This window comes from Pteropus alecto, unplaced genomic scaffold (assembly GCF_000325575.1).
Source record: "Pteropus alecto unplaced genomic scaffold, ASM32557v1 scaffold220, whole genome shotgun sequence".
Lineage (NCBI taxonomy): Eukaryota > Metazoa > Chordata > Mammalia > Chiroptera > Pteropodidae > Pteropus > Pteropus alecto.
In genome coordinates, this window is record NW_006430043.1 from 2,605,067 (window position 1) to 2,624,170 (window position 19,104).

At 37.0% G+C, this 19,104-nt stretch overlaps 1 protein-coding gene across 1 annotated transcript in view; it reads right to left on the reverse strand.

Annotated features, from left to right (window-relative positions):
* The window catches only part of SCN8A (sodium voltage-gated channel alpha subunit 8), a 169,519-nt gene that overhangs the window by 93,465 nt on the left and 56,950 nt on the right, over positions 1-19,104 (reverse strand). The window contains exon 3 of the mRNA XM_025045432.1: positions 8-126. Coding sequence (XP_024901200.1) covers positions 8-126 — 119 coding nt within the window. The remainder of the gene's footprint in view (positions 1-7; positions 127-19,104) is intronic.

The following is a 19,104-nucleotide window of genomic DNA, read 5'->3' on the forward strand; positions in this document are numbered from 1 at the left end:
AGGATATGAATGTATCAAAATTTTAATAGCTATTCTTCTTATCAGGTTAAAAGGACTTAAAATGTACAAGGCAGGCGTGGCACTAAATCTGAAGAGAGTTTTTCCTCTGTTTAATACTACAAAGGTCTGTGGAGAAAGAAAAAGAGAAATTATTAAAGCATGGGAATTAATCACCACATGAAACAACATTTTTCTAAGCTATAAATAAATAAACTCAAATGTACTTATGATTTTACTTCCCAATTTGGTTTCCAAGGCAAGAAACCTATGGCAATATACAAAAAATTCCCTAACCCCTGGCTCCTAGCCTGCCCCAGATTATATCAAGTAGCTGGCAGTATTTTAGCAGTTTTACAGAATAAACTTATTCCTCTCAGAAGTAAGTCATTTGAACTAAACCTGAGCTATCTATACCAGCTCTGGACAACATGCTAAAGTTCATTAATTGAGGATTCAGTTACTCGACAAATGTTTACTGAGTGCCTACTATGTGCCAGGCAATGTTCTAGGTGCTTGGAAAATATCAGTGAACAAGGCTAACCTGATTGGAAAGTTTATATTCCAAAAAGGAAGACAGACAATAAATAAAAAAGTTATGAAAATGTAAATTATACAGAATGTGATACATGCGATGGAAAAAGGGGAAAGATCAGGGAAAAGGAGATCAAGAGTATTGGGATAAGGGTAAATGGAGAGGTGACAGGTTTTTTTTTTAATTTTTATTTTCCAATTAGAGTTGACATTCGATACTATTTTATATTAGTGTCAGGTGTACAGCACAGTAGTTAGACATTTACATAATTTATGAAGTGATTCCCTGATTAGTCTAGTACCCAGAGAGGTGACAGTTTTAAAGCAGGTGGTCAGGGAAAGCCTATGAAGGAAAGAAACTTGAGCAAATACTTGAAAAAAGTGAACAGCGTTCTTTATTCCAATATTTACCTACCAGGGCTGCTCTATCTGGCTTTTAAGAACCTCCATTATCAGCCTTGCTAAAATTATTCATCTATGTTTCCCAGTGTGAATCTTCCTGTCTTGACAAACTAGTAATGTTACAGTAATTCATAACTTTGGCCTTTGCTCACATTGCTCCTCCTACCCAGAATGCCTATTCTTGTCTCAATTCAATTAAAATATTACCGAGCACCTATTTTGTGCCAAGCATTATCCAGCTCCAAGAACACAAAACTGGATAAAATTGTACTTTTAGAAAAGACGTATGTGTGAACTAGTAATTGTGATGCAGGGTAAGTACAAACTCCAATAACGAAAATATGTATAATATATGAGAAGCAGCAGGAGGAAGTCCCCCCCGCCACCCTACCTTGAATGGGAAATGAAAGGGAGAAGAGTGAGCTAAGAGATGTTCACAAAGGAAGGTAACTAATATTTGGAAGGGTGTTAAAAGGATAAGTAGAGATTAAGAGATATTAATTGGGCAGATAAAGGAGGAAGGAATGGCAAGAAAAGGGAATAGCACAGAATGTACAAAGGCACAGTAGCATATAACTATAGGTTGTTTTCAGGGAATTGACAAATAATTCAGTGTTGATGGATAACATAGAGAAAGGGGAGCAACAGACTGTGAAGCTGAAGAGAGATGCAGGAGCCTACTAGACCGTGAGTTCCTAAGGAGACAGGCCAGTGGCAAGTACATAGCCCTAGCATCTCACAGTGTGAGTGGAAGAGCAAATGGTCAAATGCTAGCTATTTTCAATAGATTTTTAAAATTTAAAGCAATACATACTCATAAGCTTTTAAGAAAGGAACAGAAGACTAAAAATTCTATCTCATTACCTAAAGATAACCTTTGCTACTTGTATATCTTTTCAGAACTTTTCTGTGTAAATACAAGCATACAGATATAGCCTTAACAAGACTCCTCTCTCTTTCATATGGAATTGTACTATAAATACTGTTCTGCATTCCGCATTAAAAATGAACCTCCACAAAGAAAAGCCCAGGATCAGATGGCTTCACTGATGAATTCTACCAAATGTTTAAAAGAAGAATTAATACCAATTCTTCATAAACTTCCAAAAAATAGAAGGGTACATTTCCCAACTCATTCTGTAAGGCAAATATGCCTTGAAACAAAACCTACAGACATCACAAGAAACAAAAACTATAGACTAATATCCCTTACAAATACAGACACGAAAAGCCTCAACAAAATATCAGCAAACTAAATCATGCAACACATAAAAAAGATTATATACCATGACCAAGTGGAATTTACCCTAGAAATACAAAGTTGGTTTAACATATGAAGATCAATCAACATAATATAACAATATTAATAAGATAAAGAACAATAACCACATGATCACCTTAACAGAAAAAAAGTATTTGATAAAATCTAACACTATTTCATAATAAAAACACTAGATAAAGTAGAAATAGAAGAGAATATCCTTAACCTAATAAGGGGCATCTATGAAAAATCCACAGCTAACATCATACATAACAGTGAAAGCTTTCCCCCTAAGATCAGGAACAAAACAAGGATATCCATTTTCCCCACTTCTATTTAACACTGTACTGGATGTTCTAGAAAAGGCAATTAAACAAGTAAAATGATTTCTATTTGCAGATGAAATGATCTTACATACAGAAAACCCTACGAAATACATACACACAAAACTATTAAAGCTCATAAACAAGTTTAACAAGGTATCAAGATACAAGATCAATATACAAAAACCAATTGTATTTCTATATACTAGCAATAAACAATCCAAAAATGAAATTAAGAAAACTCCATTTACAATAGTGTCCAAAAGAATAAATATCTAGGAATAAATTTAACAAAAGAATTATAAGACTTGAAATAGAAAACAATAAAACATCAAGAAAAGAAATTAAGACCCAAATAAATGGAAAGACATCTTTTGTTCATGAATTGAAAGACTTATTATTGAGATGACAATACTCCTAAATTGATATACAAATTTTGTGCAATCACTATCAAAATTTCAACTGCCATTTTTGGCAGAAATTAACAAGCTGATCCTAAAATTCATATAGAAATGCAAGGGAACCAGAATAGCCAAAACAATCTTGAAAAATAAAGACAAGGTTGAGGACTCACATATCCCCATTTCAAAGCTTATTATGAAGCTATAGTATTCCAGACTAGTACTAATATAAGGATAGCCATATAGATTAAGAGAATAGACTTTAGAGTCCAGAAATAAACCTATATATCTACAGTCAATTGATTTTTGATAAGGATGCCAAGACAACTCAAAGGAGAAAGAATAGTCTCTTCAACAAAAAAAACTGGGTAGCCACCTGCAGAAGAAAGAATTTGGACCTCTACCTCACATTCTATGTAAAAATTAACTAAAATGGATCAAAGACCTAAATGTAAGAGCTAAAACTATAAAACTCTTAACAGAAAAAAAGAGATGTGAATGCTCACATCTTGGGATTAGACAAGTGTCAGAGATATGACACTTACAGCACAAGCAACCAAAGAAAAAGTCGATAAACTAAACTTCATCAAAATTCAAAACTTGTGTAACAAATGACACTATCAAGAAAGTGAAAAGACAACTTACAAAATTCTTAAAATTCCAAAGTAAAGACAAATAATCCAATTTAAAAATGGGCAAAGGATTTGAATAGACATCTCTTCAAAACAGTTGATAAACACATGAAAAGATGTTCAATATCATTAGTCATTAGGGAAATAAAACCACAATGAGATACTACTTCCCACTCATTAGGATGGTTATATATTTTTTTTAAATGGAAAATAACAAGTGTTATCAAGAATATGAAGAACTTGGAATCTTCATACACTATGGGCAGGGATGCAAATGGTGAGGCCAGTTTGGAAAAGTTTGGCAGTTCCTCAAAAGTTAAACATAGAGTTACCATGTGACCCAGCAATTCTACTCCTAGATGTATACCCAGGAGAATTGAAAACAGGTGTTCATACCAAAACTTATACATAAATATTCATAAAAGCCTTGTTTGAAATATCCTAAAAGTATAAATAACCTAAATGTCTATCAACTGACGAATGGATAAATCAAATTTGGTATAGCCATATAATGGAATATTACTCAGTCTTAAAAAGGAATGATAAATGCTACAATATGAATGAGGCTTGAAGACATTATGCTAAGTGAAATAAGCCAGACACAAAGGACAAATATTATATGACTCCACTTATATGCGGTACACAGAATAGGCAAATTCATAAAGACAGAAAATAGAAGAGAACTTGCCAGGGGGTTGGGACAGGGGCAATGGAGAGTTATTGTTTAATGGGTACAGAGTTTCTCTTTGGGATGATGAAAAAGTTCTGGAAATGGACAGTGGTGATAGTTGTACAATATGGTGAATATATTTAATACCACTGAATTGTGCACTTAAGAATGGTTAAAATGGTAAATTTTATGTTATATATATTTTACCACAATCAAAAATACAAATATTATTATCTGAAAAGTACCCAGGAGATGTTAATGATCAATTTTTAAAAATAAGCTTTATTCCAACCCAAATAATAAAATTAAGATTAGTAATAGCTAAAAGTGGTTCCTAACCCATTCTGAACTTCAGAATGATTTGAAGAGCTTTTTGAAAAACAGACATCTGGGTTAAGGGTGAGGGAGGGGAGAAAAAATGAAGTATTTATACATGCTACAATATGGATGAATCTTGAAAAGAATTCAGACACAAAAGGTTTCCATTTCATAGAAATGGCATCATGTTGCATGATTCCATTTATACAAAATGTCCAGAGTAGGCAAATCTATGACAGAAATTTGGTTACGGTTGCCTAGGGCCTGGATGGGGAAGGGAATTGGGGGAAGGTGGTGTCACTGCTAATGAGTCTTTTTAAGGTAATAAAAACATTCTGCAATTAGTGCTTATAGTTGCACAACCTTGTAAATACGCTAAAAAAAGCAATGAATTATATAATTTAAAATGGTGAATTTTCTAGCATGAATTAAAAAACAAAACCTACAAAAACATGAACCATTTAAGAAATATGATATATAAAGAGGTCTAAAAATGACACCATAAACATCTATGTATCCATTAGTTTAGCCTAAGAAATAATGCCTTACTAACTGTGCTCCTTTCTGCACTCCTCTCCAAATACATCCTTTCCTTCTCACAGAGGTAATTATTTTGAATTTGGACTGAGGTCTCAAATTTTTCATGTACTCTGAGCTCTTCCTTTTCAAGTACTCTGAGCTCTTCCTTTTCTGAACTCCTATTATACTCAGAGTATGTGTCTTTCATTACTCTCCAATCTTTTACTTTTTTTACCTTCCCCTTCATCCCCACCCTCTACCCCTGACTAGGTTTTTAACCATTTTCCAATACAACACTCAACCCATTAGCTCCCAATAAACAGTTGCTGGCAGGTTTTTCTTTTTTAATTCCTTTCATCTTCTATTCCTTCCTTTCTTAATCTGGCAGAGTCACACCATTCTCTCCCCAGCAAAAAAGCAGTGCTGGTATTAAGCTATATACATTCTGGAAACACTCAATGCACCATCCCTAGTGTTTTCGCTCTGGTGGGGTCTGCTGCAGGGAAAGCCTAATCCTAAAAGCAAGAGGAAAGAGTAGACCTTGGGTTAGGCTGAAACAGGTCAAGAGCCGAACTATGACTCTTCCATAATTTGGCTTCCCAAAGAAACAAAGAGCCAGGACTTTCCCAAAACCACCTCTCTTAAGTACTTGTACTCCTCTGTGTTTCTATAGCAACTCCCTTTATGAAAATGTCAAGCCTTTTAAATAACCTCCTCATTCAACCTCATAATATTCCTGTGAAGTATGGGTGAAGGAGGGATTATTATCCTCTATGTATTTTACAAAAGCTCAGGAGAGGTACACCACCTATCGAAGGTCACGCAGCAAAGAGCAGTATATTATGCCAAGTTTAGAGCCTCTTTACAGTTTCTACTGTGCCAGATTGAGAGGTAATTTAGGGGCAATATGGCAGAGAATGAAACTGGTGTGGGGGATGGATTCTCTGGTGAATGAGAAATTTGAGCCCCTGGGGTCCACTACATAAAAGCCTAAGGAACAATGAAAGAAGCACTGGCTGATGTCCCAGGATCTAAAAACCACAAGGTCTTTGCAAAATCACCGACCTGCCTTAGAACGAGAAGGGCAACAGGATTTTTAAAAGTAACCTGCTCTGCACCTTCCATTTCTCCTGTCTTTTTGTTTGGTCATGATGGAAAGATAGGGCTAGAGGTACTATCGAGGGTATTTCCTATCACAGAATCAGTGCTTTCGCAGTTCCTGGCATAGAACAGGTACTCAAAAAATGTCTGCTGATTGGTTAATAAACAAATGCTTGTATGCCTGAGGTGAGAGAAAAGGAGAAGAGGAAAAAGAAAAGGAAGGCATTAGGAAATTGAAATTGTTAGACCATGGTTGAAGAAAAACTAAGAGGTGGCTAGGATTCTGAATTGGTACAGTGATGACTTGGCAAGAAGGAGACCGGTGACCCTGAGGGAAACTAGTTATCATTACTGAATTCAAAAAGTATAGTTTTATATAAGTATAAAGGCTTTATTAAAGCCATTCTATGTGTGAAGTAGAAATTTCATAATTAATTTGGGTACTAAATACTGCACATAGAATCGAAATAGTGTACCATCCCTCCTTTCTAAATATTACATCTAGTATCTTTCATCAAGTATAAAAACAGATCTCTTTTCTATTTGAAGAAATAAACATCTAGTCCACACTAAACCCCTGAAATAAAAGTGAATCCTCTATACTTTAAGTAGCAAGTCACATTACAATAAAACATACTTTATTGTTAAAATAATTAGATTTATATACACTTAATTTATATGCAGTTTTTCATAACAACTTCTTCTGCAGAAAGCAAGATGGACCAACACAAGTACTCAAAGTTTAGGAATCTCTTTTAACACTGGTGCCTGCAGTGCTTATGTGAGAGTCACAACAGTATATGTTAGAGATCAGTAAACCTTTATAAAGGGCCAAGTAGTAAATATTATAGGCTCTGTAGGCCCTATAGTCTCTATTGCAACAACTCAACTCTGCCACTGTCGTGTAAAAGTAACCACAGACAACATGTAAACAAGAGTGGGTGTGTTCCAATAAAACATTATTTTATGGACAAGGACACTTAAGTTTCATATAATTTTCACACATCATAAAATATTATTCTTCTGACTATTCTCCAACCATTTGAAAATGCAAAACCTTCTTAGCTCATGGGCCATACAAAAACAAATGGCAGAGCTGATCTGGCCAATGGGCCAGAGTTGGCTGATCCCTGGTATACACTAACACCACTTCCTGACCTAGGCCAGAATGGTTGCATTAGAATAATCTGGATGGCTTTTTACAAAATGCAAATTCATGAATCCCACCCCAGAGGTTCTGATTAAGTAGCTGCAGAGATGTCTGTGCTCACCGGGATTTGAGAACCAACAGATCATCTCTTAGGTCATTTTGTGCTAAAAATACTTGAGTTCTCCTTCTTCACCAGCTTCTACCTAGCTATATAGCCTGGGTGAGCCATTTTCCGGAACTCATTTTCCTTGTCAATAAAATGAGAGAGAGGGCTGGCTGATGGGTGTACCCAAGTCCCTAGCAGCTCTGACATCTATGATTTAGAAAATATACCAAAGCATCCAAGATTAAGTGCAACAAAGCAGAAAACCATACTTTTGAGGAGAAAGCCTATTATTATTTATTCTTTCATGTTACATCCTGATAGAACTCTCCTGAATTGGTTATTTTGCTCCTTCAACTGAAACTGTCAAGTGGAGGGTTAACAGTGCTAGATAGCATCCTGACAACTACACTTATGTGGGCAGGGGCAGCATGGAGCAGACCCATGGCAGAACTGCACCACCCACTTCTTCCTGCTCTATCTCCCCTTCTTCTATCCCCTGTTCCTGGCAGGACAGCGGCTATGGGAGAGAGAATGAATAGGGATAATTGGTGATGAGTTGATGTTTAAAAATAATACATAAAAGAATTTTTAAGCCATACATATACTGATTAAATCTCAGTAATCATCGATAAACTGCTTGTGAGAATCCAGAAAAAGAGATTTGTCTCTTGTTCAGCACTGTGCTCCAACACCAGATCCTTTAAAGACCAGGAGCAGTTGGGAAGGACAGCAGCTTTGGATTCTTACAAGCATACTTCTTAAGCAACAGTCACTTGGTACCCATGATGTCCAATAATGTTTTACCTAATCTGTATTAAATTAGATCTTTGTGAAGTACATGAATTAAGAGGGAAATTAAAATTGAATTGTGGTTTAGTACCCAAGAGGAAATATCAGTTTATAACAACAGCCACTGAATGTGTTTGAGCACAAGGCCCATTAAGAGCGGAAGAAAAGCTCTTAACGAGTTATGGCATGGAGTATGAATAAATGTGTCATGCAGGCATAAAATGAGCCTTCGGAAAAGCTCAGGCTTTTCATTTCTAATGAGCAATGTGGGCCTTGGAGTACATGATGGAGGAGCATTGCCATTGCTAACTCAGGGTGAGATATATTCTTTTTAAGGTCCACAATAAGGGGAAGGGCATTGTGCAAGGCCAGGTACAAGCACATTCACATATATATCCAACAAACGTTAGCATACTGCAAATGCAATACAGTGAACATACAGAGTTACCACAGGACTGCACTGCAGCCGACTTATTAACATCTCCCCATACTTACCCCAGGAATGGATTAATTTTTTTTAACCACACAAAAAAGTGTAAATTACAATAATAAAGGGTATTTAAAGATAAAAAGACATTATGAAAAAGAGTACTCAATGCAGGGGTGGATTATGTCACAGAACTGACAGCTTCTTAGAGAAACTTTTTTTATCCAGTCCCTGGTTTGCTGTGGGACACATGGCCCAAGAGAGTGGCTCTCCACTCAAACAAGTTCTCCCTCTCCTGGTAGGTCATCATCTCAATTAGGGCAAAGATAACCTGCAGGTACCTAATGACCTTCTGGCTATAATGAAGACCTATGGGCTCAGGGATTTAGCTAATCTCCCAGAGGGCAGCTGGGAACAGATATTCTTTGAGTCTATCCAGCTATCACTGTATTGACACTGATTTATGACTGTCTCACAGAGTTTGGAACCTAGATCTTAACTGTTTTGAGCTCTGAAACAGCCTAATACTCTCATTTATAGCTGACTCCTCTAACCTTAAACTCTTGCATGCCTAAACCTAACATATTACCTTATGCTCCCAGACCTATGTACCTCTTCTGAACCAGGCAACTGGACAGTTTGACTTACAATTGTTGTTAGCTCTTTCCTGCCTAACTATAAATTCTTAATTGTTAAATTATAAATGTTTAATTCTGGCACCTTCTACCAGGGGCAAATCCTTTCTGCTTATTGATTTTAAAGTGTGCATGCACAGAGAAGCCCTCTTCTATCCAATAATAACATAAATACAGCTGATCTGAAGAACAGCTATAGCAGTGATGACAGCAGTAGCCAGTTGTCCGCTAATAAACAGCAATTTGGCATTTGCTTCTGAGTACCTATCTATTCAGCCAATACAGCAGGCCACAAATGTCCTTTCACATTTTCCCTGTTTTAATAAAGGAAAATATAATGCTGACTCTATATAGATTCTACTTTAGACTAGTAAAATCACAATTATAGTCCTAGCATGTCCCAGGAAAGGCTCTAGCAAAAGCACAACTGGCCTAAATTTCCAGAGCACCTCTGTCCTGGTACCCAGATGGCCTTAGATATACTGAACTAAAACAGGACATGGGTACATAAGCCAATTTTTTCCCTTTAGGCTTGGACTTCTATCTGAACTATATGCAAATTCAGAGTCTTCACCTTCCAAGTCTCTATTCCATTACACTGAGGATTGAGCAAGAGAGAGCTCTACATCCTCTATTTATTGTTTTATTCCTTTCGTCACTGAAAATTGTACCTACAAGTCTATTTGAAGAAATAATAACATTCAACATGTATTAAGCATTTACTCTGTGGCAGACACCCTACTCAGATGCTTTATACGACTGTCTCACAGCAACCACTCCATGAAGTAGGTACTATTTTACAAATGATGAAATTGAGGAAGAAAGATTAAGTAACTTACCTAAGACTACAAAGTTATTAAGTGGTGAAACTTAGAATTGAACTGAGGCAGTCTAACTCCAAGGGCTATACTCTTAATTATCACACCACAGTGCGATTTTAAAATGCTTCAGAAATGTGTATTGAACCTAACTCCTCACTTTATAGTCAAGAAGCCGAGCACAGAGTGCTCTGCCCGAGCTATGGCCACAGAGCTGGAGAGTAGGAGTTACTAGGTAGGGTCCAGGTGTCCTGGCTTCCAGCTCTGAACTCTTGTACCCACACCAGGTCATCTGGTCCAATCCACAGATCAAGGAAGGAATCTCTTTTATTTAATCCCTTTAAATTTGGCAAAAAGAAAAGCTCATGCATATGCCTCAGAGATCACACAGCTCTTTATAGTCTTTTTTCCCGAGTTAAGCTTAATGAAGATAATTCTAGAATCACATCTGTTTGTGGCTTTACAATTTTCTAGGTATTTCTGCACTTTCTCATTTGGTTTGACCTTGTAACCCCATGCCCTCCAACCCACCTTTGGAGCAGCTGATACCCTTCCTGCCCACGTCCTGCTCACAGGAAGGCATACCTGTCAGAACAGCAGTGCTGTACACCTGCTTCAGTCCTGAGCCAGCACGATGATGCTCCCCAAGGCAGGGCAGCTCTGAACCTCCTACGTGGCCACTCTTCCTCACTGTCCTTCAGTATGAGTTTGCCTTGAACTCCTTCCCCTTCACCCTCTTAGGTGCACAGACTGCAGCTGCTCTAAGGTAGAGCAAAATGCGGGTTTATTATGTAAAGCATATTAACCCCTCGATTCACTGTATTCATATTCTAGACTCTATTCTCACTCTCCTCTCTCTTAGAAAGGAGCCGAGCAGAGTGGTTTAGAGGCTTTGAGGCCACAAGACCTGGGTTGAAGAGCCAGCTCTGTTGTTTATTAACTATCATGATCTTAGGCAACTTACTTAGGTTGCTATGGCTCAGATTTCTTGCTGATAAAATAGGGAAAATGATTAATAGTACCTACTTTACCAGGCTGTTACGAGAATTAAATGAAAATTCACGAAAAGTCCTTAATACAGTGCCTGGCACAGAATAAGCACTCAATAAATGTTGTGATTATGATGATGCCACTGCTATCACAGACTACTGCTACTCATTCTGCTCTTTGGCTCCAAACATGGGGTGGCCATTAGAAGACTTCAAGAGTTAACGTTCACCTCAGGTAGTATCCACAAACTTGGTATAAGCCAGTAAGACATCTGTGCACAAGCCAGACCAAGAGTCCAGAGTCACTGGACTCTGTATAGCTGCACTGACTCAAAATGGGCCCCAGAAGTTACGTCAGACCTGAGAACTCTGAAGTGGAAGAAAATAAAATCTGCTTAGCACGTACACTATTGGGACCCAACCTGCCTCTCTAGCTTTATCTGTCTTACCAAACCATACCCTATGCTTTAGTCAGAACTAAACTCAGTGTTCAAACAATTCAATCTTTTTCATGCTTTCTGCCTTTGCATGTACTGTTGTTCTTTATACCTGAATTACCCTTTGGTCTCTTCTCCAACAAATAAATTTTTTTTTTACCAGACTGTAATACTTTAAGGGCCAGCCCAAATATCATCTCCACTCTGAAGATGGCCCTATTCAATTCTCTCAGACAGAATTACCCTTCCTTACTGTGTGTCCCTACAATACTTTGTACATACTTCTTTAGAACAGTTAATAGTAGTCATTTTCTTGTTTACATGTCTGTTATCTCTCAATGGACCCTGACATTCTAACTACTGTGACTTTCTCAGCGTAGCAAGCAGAGTACATCATATGATGCTCATCTAGCCCAAAGTAGACAGTTCATACAAGTTTGTTGAATGTATGATTGAATCTCTTACACATGAGGAAATGATACAGCTAAAATCAACTAACCTATAACTATATCCAACTATCTACTAGGTGTGTATAATTTAAACACCCTTTAACTCATCTGCCCATATATGTTAATTTTGTTCAAAAAGTATTCTAGTCTTTTCCATGTCTTAGAAATCAACCTGGAGATATAAAGTGAAATAAAATGAACTAAAAAAAACCACTAACTCATTTTGAGGCAGTACAAAATGATATAAAATTATCTAAAAATGGTAATAGAAAACAAAAGATCATTCTGCAATATACTCCATAGAGATAGCATGGCATGAGAGAAAGACCATGGGTGTTAAAGCCACACATCCCTGGAACTAAAACCTGGCTCTACTCCACACAAGTCGAGGGAACTTGGGCAAGTAAATTAACATTTCTGAGCCACCATTTTTTCTTAGCTGTAGAAATGTGCAATATTCTACTGAGAGTTCCCTAATATTGCTAATCCTCAAGGACGGCAGAAAATTGAAGAGTTGACGATATCTAGAATTTGAGTAGTGTCATCAACTAAAATAGCAGATGAAAGAAAATAAGCAGGTTTGAGGAGAGAAAATGAGTTTGGTTTTGAACATACTGAGTTACCTGCAGGAAATCCAGATAGAGACGCCTGGCAAGGTTTTGAATATTTAAGGAGTGTTCTAGGCTAAAGATGCAGATTCAAGTGTACTGAGAGAATGGATAAGATTACCCAGGGAGAGCATGCCAAACGGGAGGAACATAGGCCAAGGAATGAACCTAGGGGATTATTAACATTTAAGGGAAAGGTGGATAAAATGAAAGAGAAAGAGAAGGAATAGTCTGAGATATAAGGAGAATTAGTCCAAAAAAGCAGAGAGCTGCAAGAATCAGGGAGTAATCAACGCTGTCAAATATAGCAGAGAGGTTCAGTGAGATAAGAACCGCAAAAATGTCTGTTAGATTTAGCAATTTGAAATAGAGGATCTTATCTCAAGAATGTCAGTAGAGAGGTGAGGATGTGGAATCAGGCTGCAAGGATGGAGGAGTGGGTGGGAGATGTACAGGTGGTGATGATGAGTAAAGGCTACTCTTTAAAAGCTTCAATGGCATGAGAAAAGAGATCAGATTAGCTGAGGAGCTGAGGTCAAGTGAAGATTCATTAGGATGGGAGAGGCATTGAGTAGGTTTACAGGCTGAGGGGAAAGAATCAATATGAGAGAGAAAGATTGAAAAGTACAAAAAAGACAGGGGACAACTGAGGGAGTGAAGTTCTAGAGAAGGTAGGAAGGCATGAATGGGGTCAAAGACACAGGGAGAGGAATTGACCTTGGTTAGCTGATTGGATATCTCATCCTCTGAAACCGAAGGACTCTTTTATTCTAACTTAGTCAATATACTGCAACAAAGTGTCTGGAATAGGAGCGCCTCTTCAGAGCTTGTACCAAAAATACTGTTAGAATTTGGAAAAATACTGGCAGAAATTGTCATATAATGGAGCAATCCTAAACTTGAATTGTGACGAACAGGGTTATATGTGATGAATAATATGTAAAGAATTTACAACTCATGTGAATTTGGAAACAGTAAGCATCCCTCTGTGTAATGATGCCACAGTCTTACTCTCCTTGACTACGTAAGAATTTAAAATATGGTTAATTTAAAACATTGTCAGAAGATGATCAATATCACTGTAATCTTGAGACATCCTACAACATTCAAATGGTCATTATTAAATAACCCATTCATAGGGTCAATTTTTATTAGAATAAGATTTCATAACTCACACTCTGGAAAATCATCAGAGACTAATTCCTAAAATTACCAACCAGTGGAATTTTATGGCTAAGGTGATTAGCTAATAACACACATCCTAGAAGTCAGGTAAAAGTTGTCTCTTAACACAGTTATGGACAGACCACTGCTGCCTGTACGAGCAACAATATCTCTTAAGGGGATTGCAGGGGTCTGTATCAGCCTGACAGCCCTTGACTCCCTGAGCTCCTGCCCCATCCAGTACACAAAGTGCCCACTGCACATTGATAGGCAGCTGCCCCTGCTCTGGGGTAGTGCATTTAGGTTCAGGGTGGGCAGCAGTTGAACTTGCTACAAGTGGAAACTTGTACAGCAAGCCACAGAGATAGCTTGGGCATGTAAACTGATACTGTAGTGGCAGGGGGAAATTTACTCAATAGATCCAGGAGACTTCCAGGATCCCTGCGCCACCCAACACGCATATCACTCAGAGGCTCATCCAGTTTCAGAGACTTACAGGCAGCTGATAGGCAGTATCAGGCCTTGAGGAGCACTGGTCACTCTGCTAAACTGCCATAGGTCAGGGACAGGGAATAACCGAGAGCTGCCTATAGCATTGTCTCTTCCACTTGCCTATAGATCCAGCATAGGCAACAATGATCGGCGATCACTTTTTAGTTCTCACCGGGTAGCCCTGAGCAATCAAAAGCAGTGGCTAACCTTGGCCTATGGGGGAGCACCTCCCAAGGGGCCACAAAACGAACGCATCTGGAGGCTGGCACCAGATCACAATGGAGTAACTCCTGACTGGTTCTAGTAGTGAAACATACAAAGGGTAGCTGCAATAAATACACAAGCCTGCTAGGGCAAATCCCACTCAGTGGGGTCAGCCCCCACACAACAACTCTTATCCTGAGGGTGCAGCCAATTCCCACAATTAGTAAGCCTGAACGTTAATCCCACCCACTGATCTACTAACAATAGAGGCTTGGTGACAACAAAAGATCACACACAACCCACACAAAGGTCATCTCCAGAGCTCCTGGCACAAGGGGTCAGGGAAAGTGTGCCACTGGACCACACAGGACACCTTCCACATTAGGCCATCTGGCCAAGGCTGAGAAATGAAACAAATATTCCTGACATATAGAAAAGAACATAGAGAGGCTAATAAAATGAGAAAACAAAGAAACATGCCACAAATGAAACAACAAGAGAAAACTCCAAAAAATAAGCTAAATGACATGGAGGTAAGCAACCTACCAGAGTCAGAGTTCAGAATAACGGTTATGAGGATGCTCAATGAACTTATGGTGAGAATGGATGAGTACAATGAGAGCATAAAAACAGACATAGAAACCAGACAGAAATGAGGAATATGATAATGGAAATGAAGAATACACCAGAAGGATTCAACAGTAGATTGGATGAAGCAGAAGGCTGAATTAGTGAATTGGTGACAAGGTAGATGAATACACCCAATCAGAACAACAAAAAGAAAAAGGAATTTTAAAAAATGAGGATAGTGTAAGAGACCTCTAGGACAACATGAAGTGTAAAAATATCTGAATCATAGGAGTAACAGAAGAAGAAGAGAGAAAGCAAAGGATTGAGACTCTATTTGAAGAAATAATGACAGAAAACTTCCCTAACCTGGCAAAGGAATTAGATATACAAGTTCAGGAAGCACAAAGAGTTTCAAACAAGAGGAATTCAGACAGACCTACACCAAGGCATGTCATAATTAAAATGCCAAAGGTCAAAGACAAAGAGAGAATCTTAAAAGCAGCAAGAGAAAGGAAGCTAGTTACTTACAAGGGTAGCACCATAAGAATGTCTGCTGACTTTTCAATGGAAACTTTGCAGGCCAGAAGGAATGGCAAGAAATATTCAAAGTTATGAAAAACAAGAATCTACAACCACGGATACTCTACCCAGCAAGGCTTTCGATTAAAATGGAAGGTGAAATAAAGAGATTCCCAGACAAAAAAAAGCTTAAGGAATTCATCACCAACAAGCCAGCATTACAAGAAATGTTAAAAGGTCTTCTATAAAAAGAGAAGGGGTAAAAAAGAAAATAGAAATAACAAATATGAATAGTACAATGACAGTAACAATGTACCTATCAGTAATCACTTTAAATGTAAACGGATTAAATGCTCCAATCAAAAGACATAAGGTAACTGAATGGATAAGAAAACAAGACCCATGCATATGTTGTCGACAAGAGACCTACTTCAGAGCAAATGACACTCACAGACTGAAAGTAAAGGGATGGAAAAAGATATTTCACATAAATGGAAATGAAAAAAAAAAAAAAAGCCAGAGTAGCAATACTTATATCAGATAAAATAGACTTTAAAACAAAGGCAATAATAAGAGATTAAAAAAAAAAAGGGCATTACATAATAAAGGGATCGATAAATCAAGAAGACATAACCCTAGAAAACATATATGCTCCCAACATAGGAGCACCTACATACATAAAACAATTATTGACCAACATAAAAGGAGAGGTCAATAGTAATATACTCATAGTAGGAGACTTTAACACCCCACTGACACCAATGAACATATTTTCCAGGCAAAGACTCAACAAGGAAACAATGGGCTAAAAGATACACTAGAACAGATGGACTTAGTAGATATTTTCAGAGCATTTTAACCCAAAGTAGCAAAATATATATTCTTCTCAAGTGCAAATGGAACATTTTCAAGGATAGATCACAAGTTAGGACACAAATCAAGTCTCAATAAATTTAAGAAGATTGAAATCATATCAACCATCTTCTCTGATCACAATGGTATGAAACTAGAAATCAACTATAAGAAAAAAACTGGAAAATACACAAACACATGGAGGCTAAATAACATGCTACTAAACAATGAATGGGTTATTAATGAGATAAAGGAAGAAATCAAAAGACATCTAGAGACAAACAAAAATGAAAACACAACGACTCAAAATTTATGGGACACAGCAAAAGCAGTCCTAAGAGGGAAATTCATAGCAATACAGGCCTACCTCAAGAAATAAGGAAAAGCTCAAATAAACAATCTAACCTTAAAATTAAAAGAACTAGAAAAAGAACAGCAAACAAAGCCCAAAGTGAACAGACGGGAGGAAATAATAAAGATCAGAGCAGAAATAAATGAAATAGAGTCCAAAAAAAAAACAATACAAATGATTAATGAAACCAAGAGCTGGTTCTTTAAAAGGATAAACAAAATTGACAGACCCTTAACTAGACTCATCAAGGAAAAAAGAGGACTCAAATAAATAAAATCAGAAATGAAAGAGGAGAAATAATCAGACTCCACAGAAATACAATGGCTCGTAAGAAAATACTACGAGCAATTATACACCAACAAATTGGACAATCTGGAAGAAATGGACACATTCCTAGAAACATACAATCTCCTAAGACTGAGTCAAGAAGAAACAGAAAATCTGAACCAACCGATTACCACCAATGAAACAGAATCAGTAATCAAAAACCTCCCAACACACAGAAGTCCTGGAGCAGATGGCTTCACAGGCGAATTTTACCAAACATTCAAAGAAGAATTATCACCTATTCTTCTCAAACTATTCCAAAAAATTCAAGAGGGAAGGCTTCTAAGTCCTTTTATGAGGCCACCATTACTTGATTCCAAAATCAGACAAAGACATTACAAAAAAAGTAAACTATAAGCCGATATCTCTTATAAACAATGATATAAAAATCCTCAATAAAATATTAACAGAATTCAGCAATACATCAAAAATATCATACACCATGATCAAGTTGGATTTATTCCTGGAATGCAAAAGGTTGGTACAATATCTGCAAATCAATTAATGTGATACACAACATTAACAAATCAAAAGATAAAAACCATATGATCATATCAACAGATACAGAAAAAGCATTTGACAAAATCTCAGCAAAGTGGGTCTAGAGGAAACATACCCCAACATAATTAAGGTCATATATGACAAACCTACAGCTAATGTCATACTCAATGGGGAAAGGCTAAAAGCACTTTCCTTAAGATCAGGAACAAGACAAGGATGCGCACTTTCACCACTCCTCTTCAACACTGTATTGGAAGTCCTAGCCACAGCAATCATACAAGAAAGAGAAATAAAAGGTATCTGAATTGGAAAGGAAGAAGTAAAACTCTTGTTATTTGCCAATGACATGATACTATATGTAGAGAACCTTAAAGATTCCACCAAAAAACTGTTGGAACTGATCAATGAATTCAATAAAGTAGCAGGTCACAAAATAAATATTCAGAAGTCAGTGGCATTTTTATACACTAATGATGAACTTTCAGAAAGAGAAATTAAGAAAACAATCCCATTTACAATTACATCGAAAACTATAAAATACCTGGGAATCAAATTAACCAAGAAGGTAGAAGACCTGTTTCCAGAAAATTATAAGTTAGTGAAAAAAGAAATTGAAGAAGATACAAATAATTGGAAAGATATACCCTGTTCATGGGTAGGAAGAATCAACATTGTTAAAATTGCCATACTACCCAAAGCAATCTATAGATTCAATGCAATCCCTATCAAAATACCAATGGCATTTTTCAGAGAGCTAGAACAAACAATCCTAAAATTTATATGGAGCCATAAAAAATGCCAAATAGCCATGGCAATCTTGAGAAAAAAGAACAAAGCTGGAGATATCATACTACCTGATATCGAACTATACTACAAGGCTACAGTAATCAAAACAGCATGGTATTGGCATAAAAACAGATACATTGATCAATGAAACAGAACAGAGATAAATCCACATCTATATGCTCATTTAATATATGACAAAGGAGGCAAGAATATACAATGGGGTAAAGACAGTCTCTTCAACAAATGGTTTTGGGAAAATTCGTCAGATATTTGAAACTGGACCACCTTCTTACACCATATACACAAAAAGACTCAAAATGGATTAAAGACTTAAATGTAAAACCCATAAAACTTCTAGAAGAAAACATATGCAGTGATCTCTCTGATATTGCTACTATTAATTTCTTTTCAGATATATCTCTTCGGGCAAGGGAAATAAAAGAAAAAATAAACAAATGAGACTACATCAAACAAAAATTTTTTGCATAGCAAAGGAAACCATCAACAAAATGAAGATCTCTACCTTCTTAACAAATTTTTAAGTGCACAATATAGTACTGTTAACTGCAGGTACTATGTTGTGCCTGCAGATCTCTGCAACTTACTCATCTTACATAACTAGAACTTTATACTCATTGAGCAATAACTCCCCCTTTATATTATTATTATATTTTGTGCCTTATGGAATTTTTCATCCATTTTCAGTGTTTGAGAGACAGGGATCAGATTACCTTCTTCTAAATGTTTCCCTTTACCTGGATCGACTCGCGT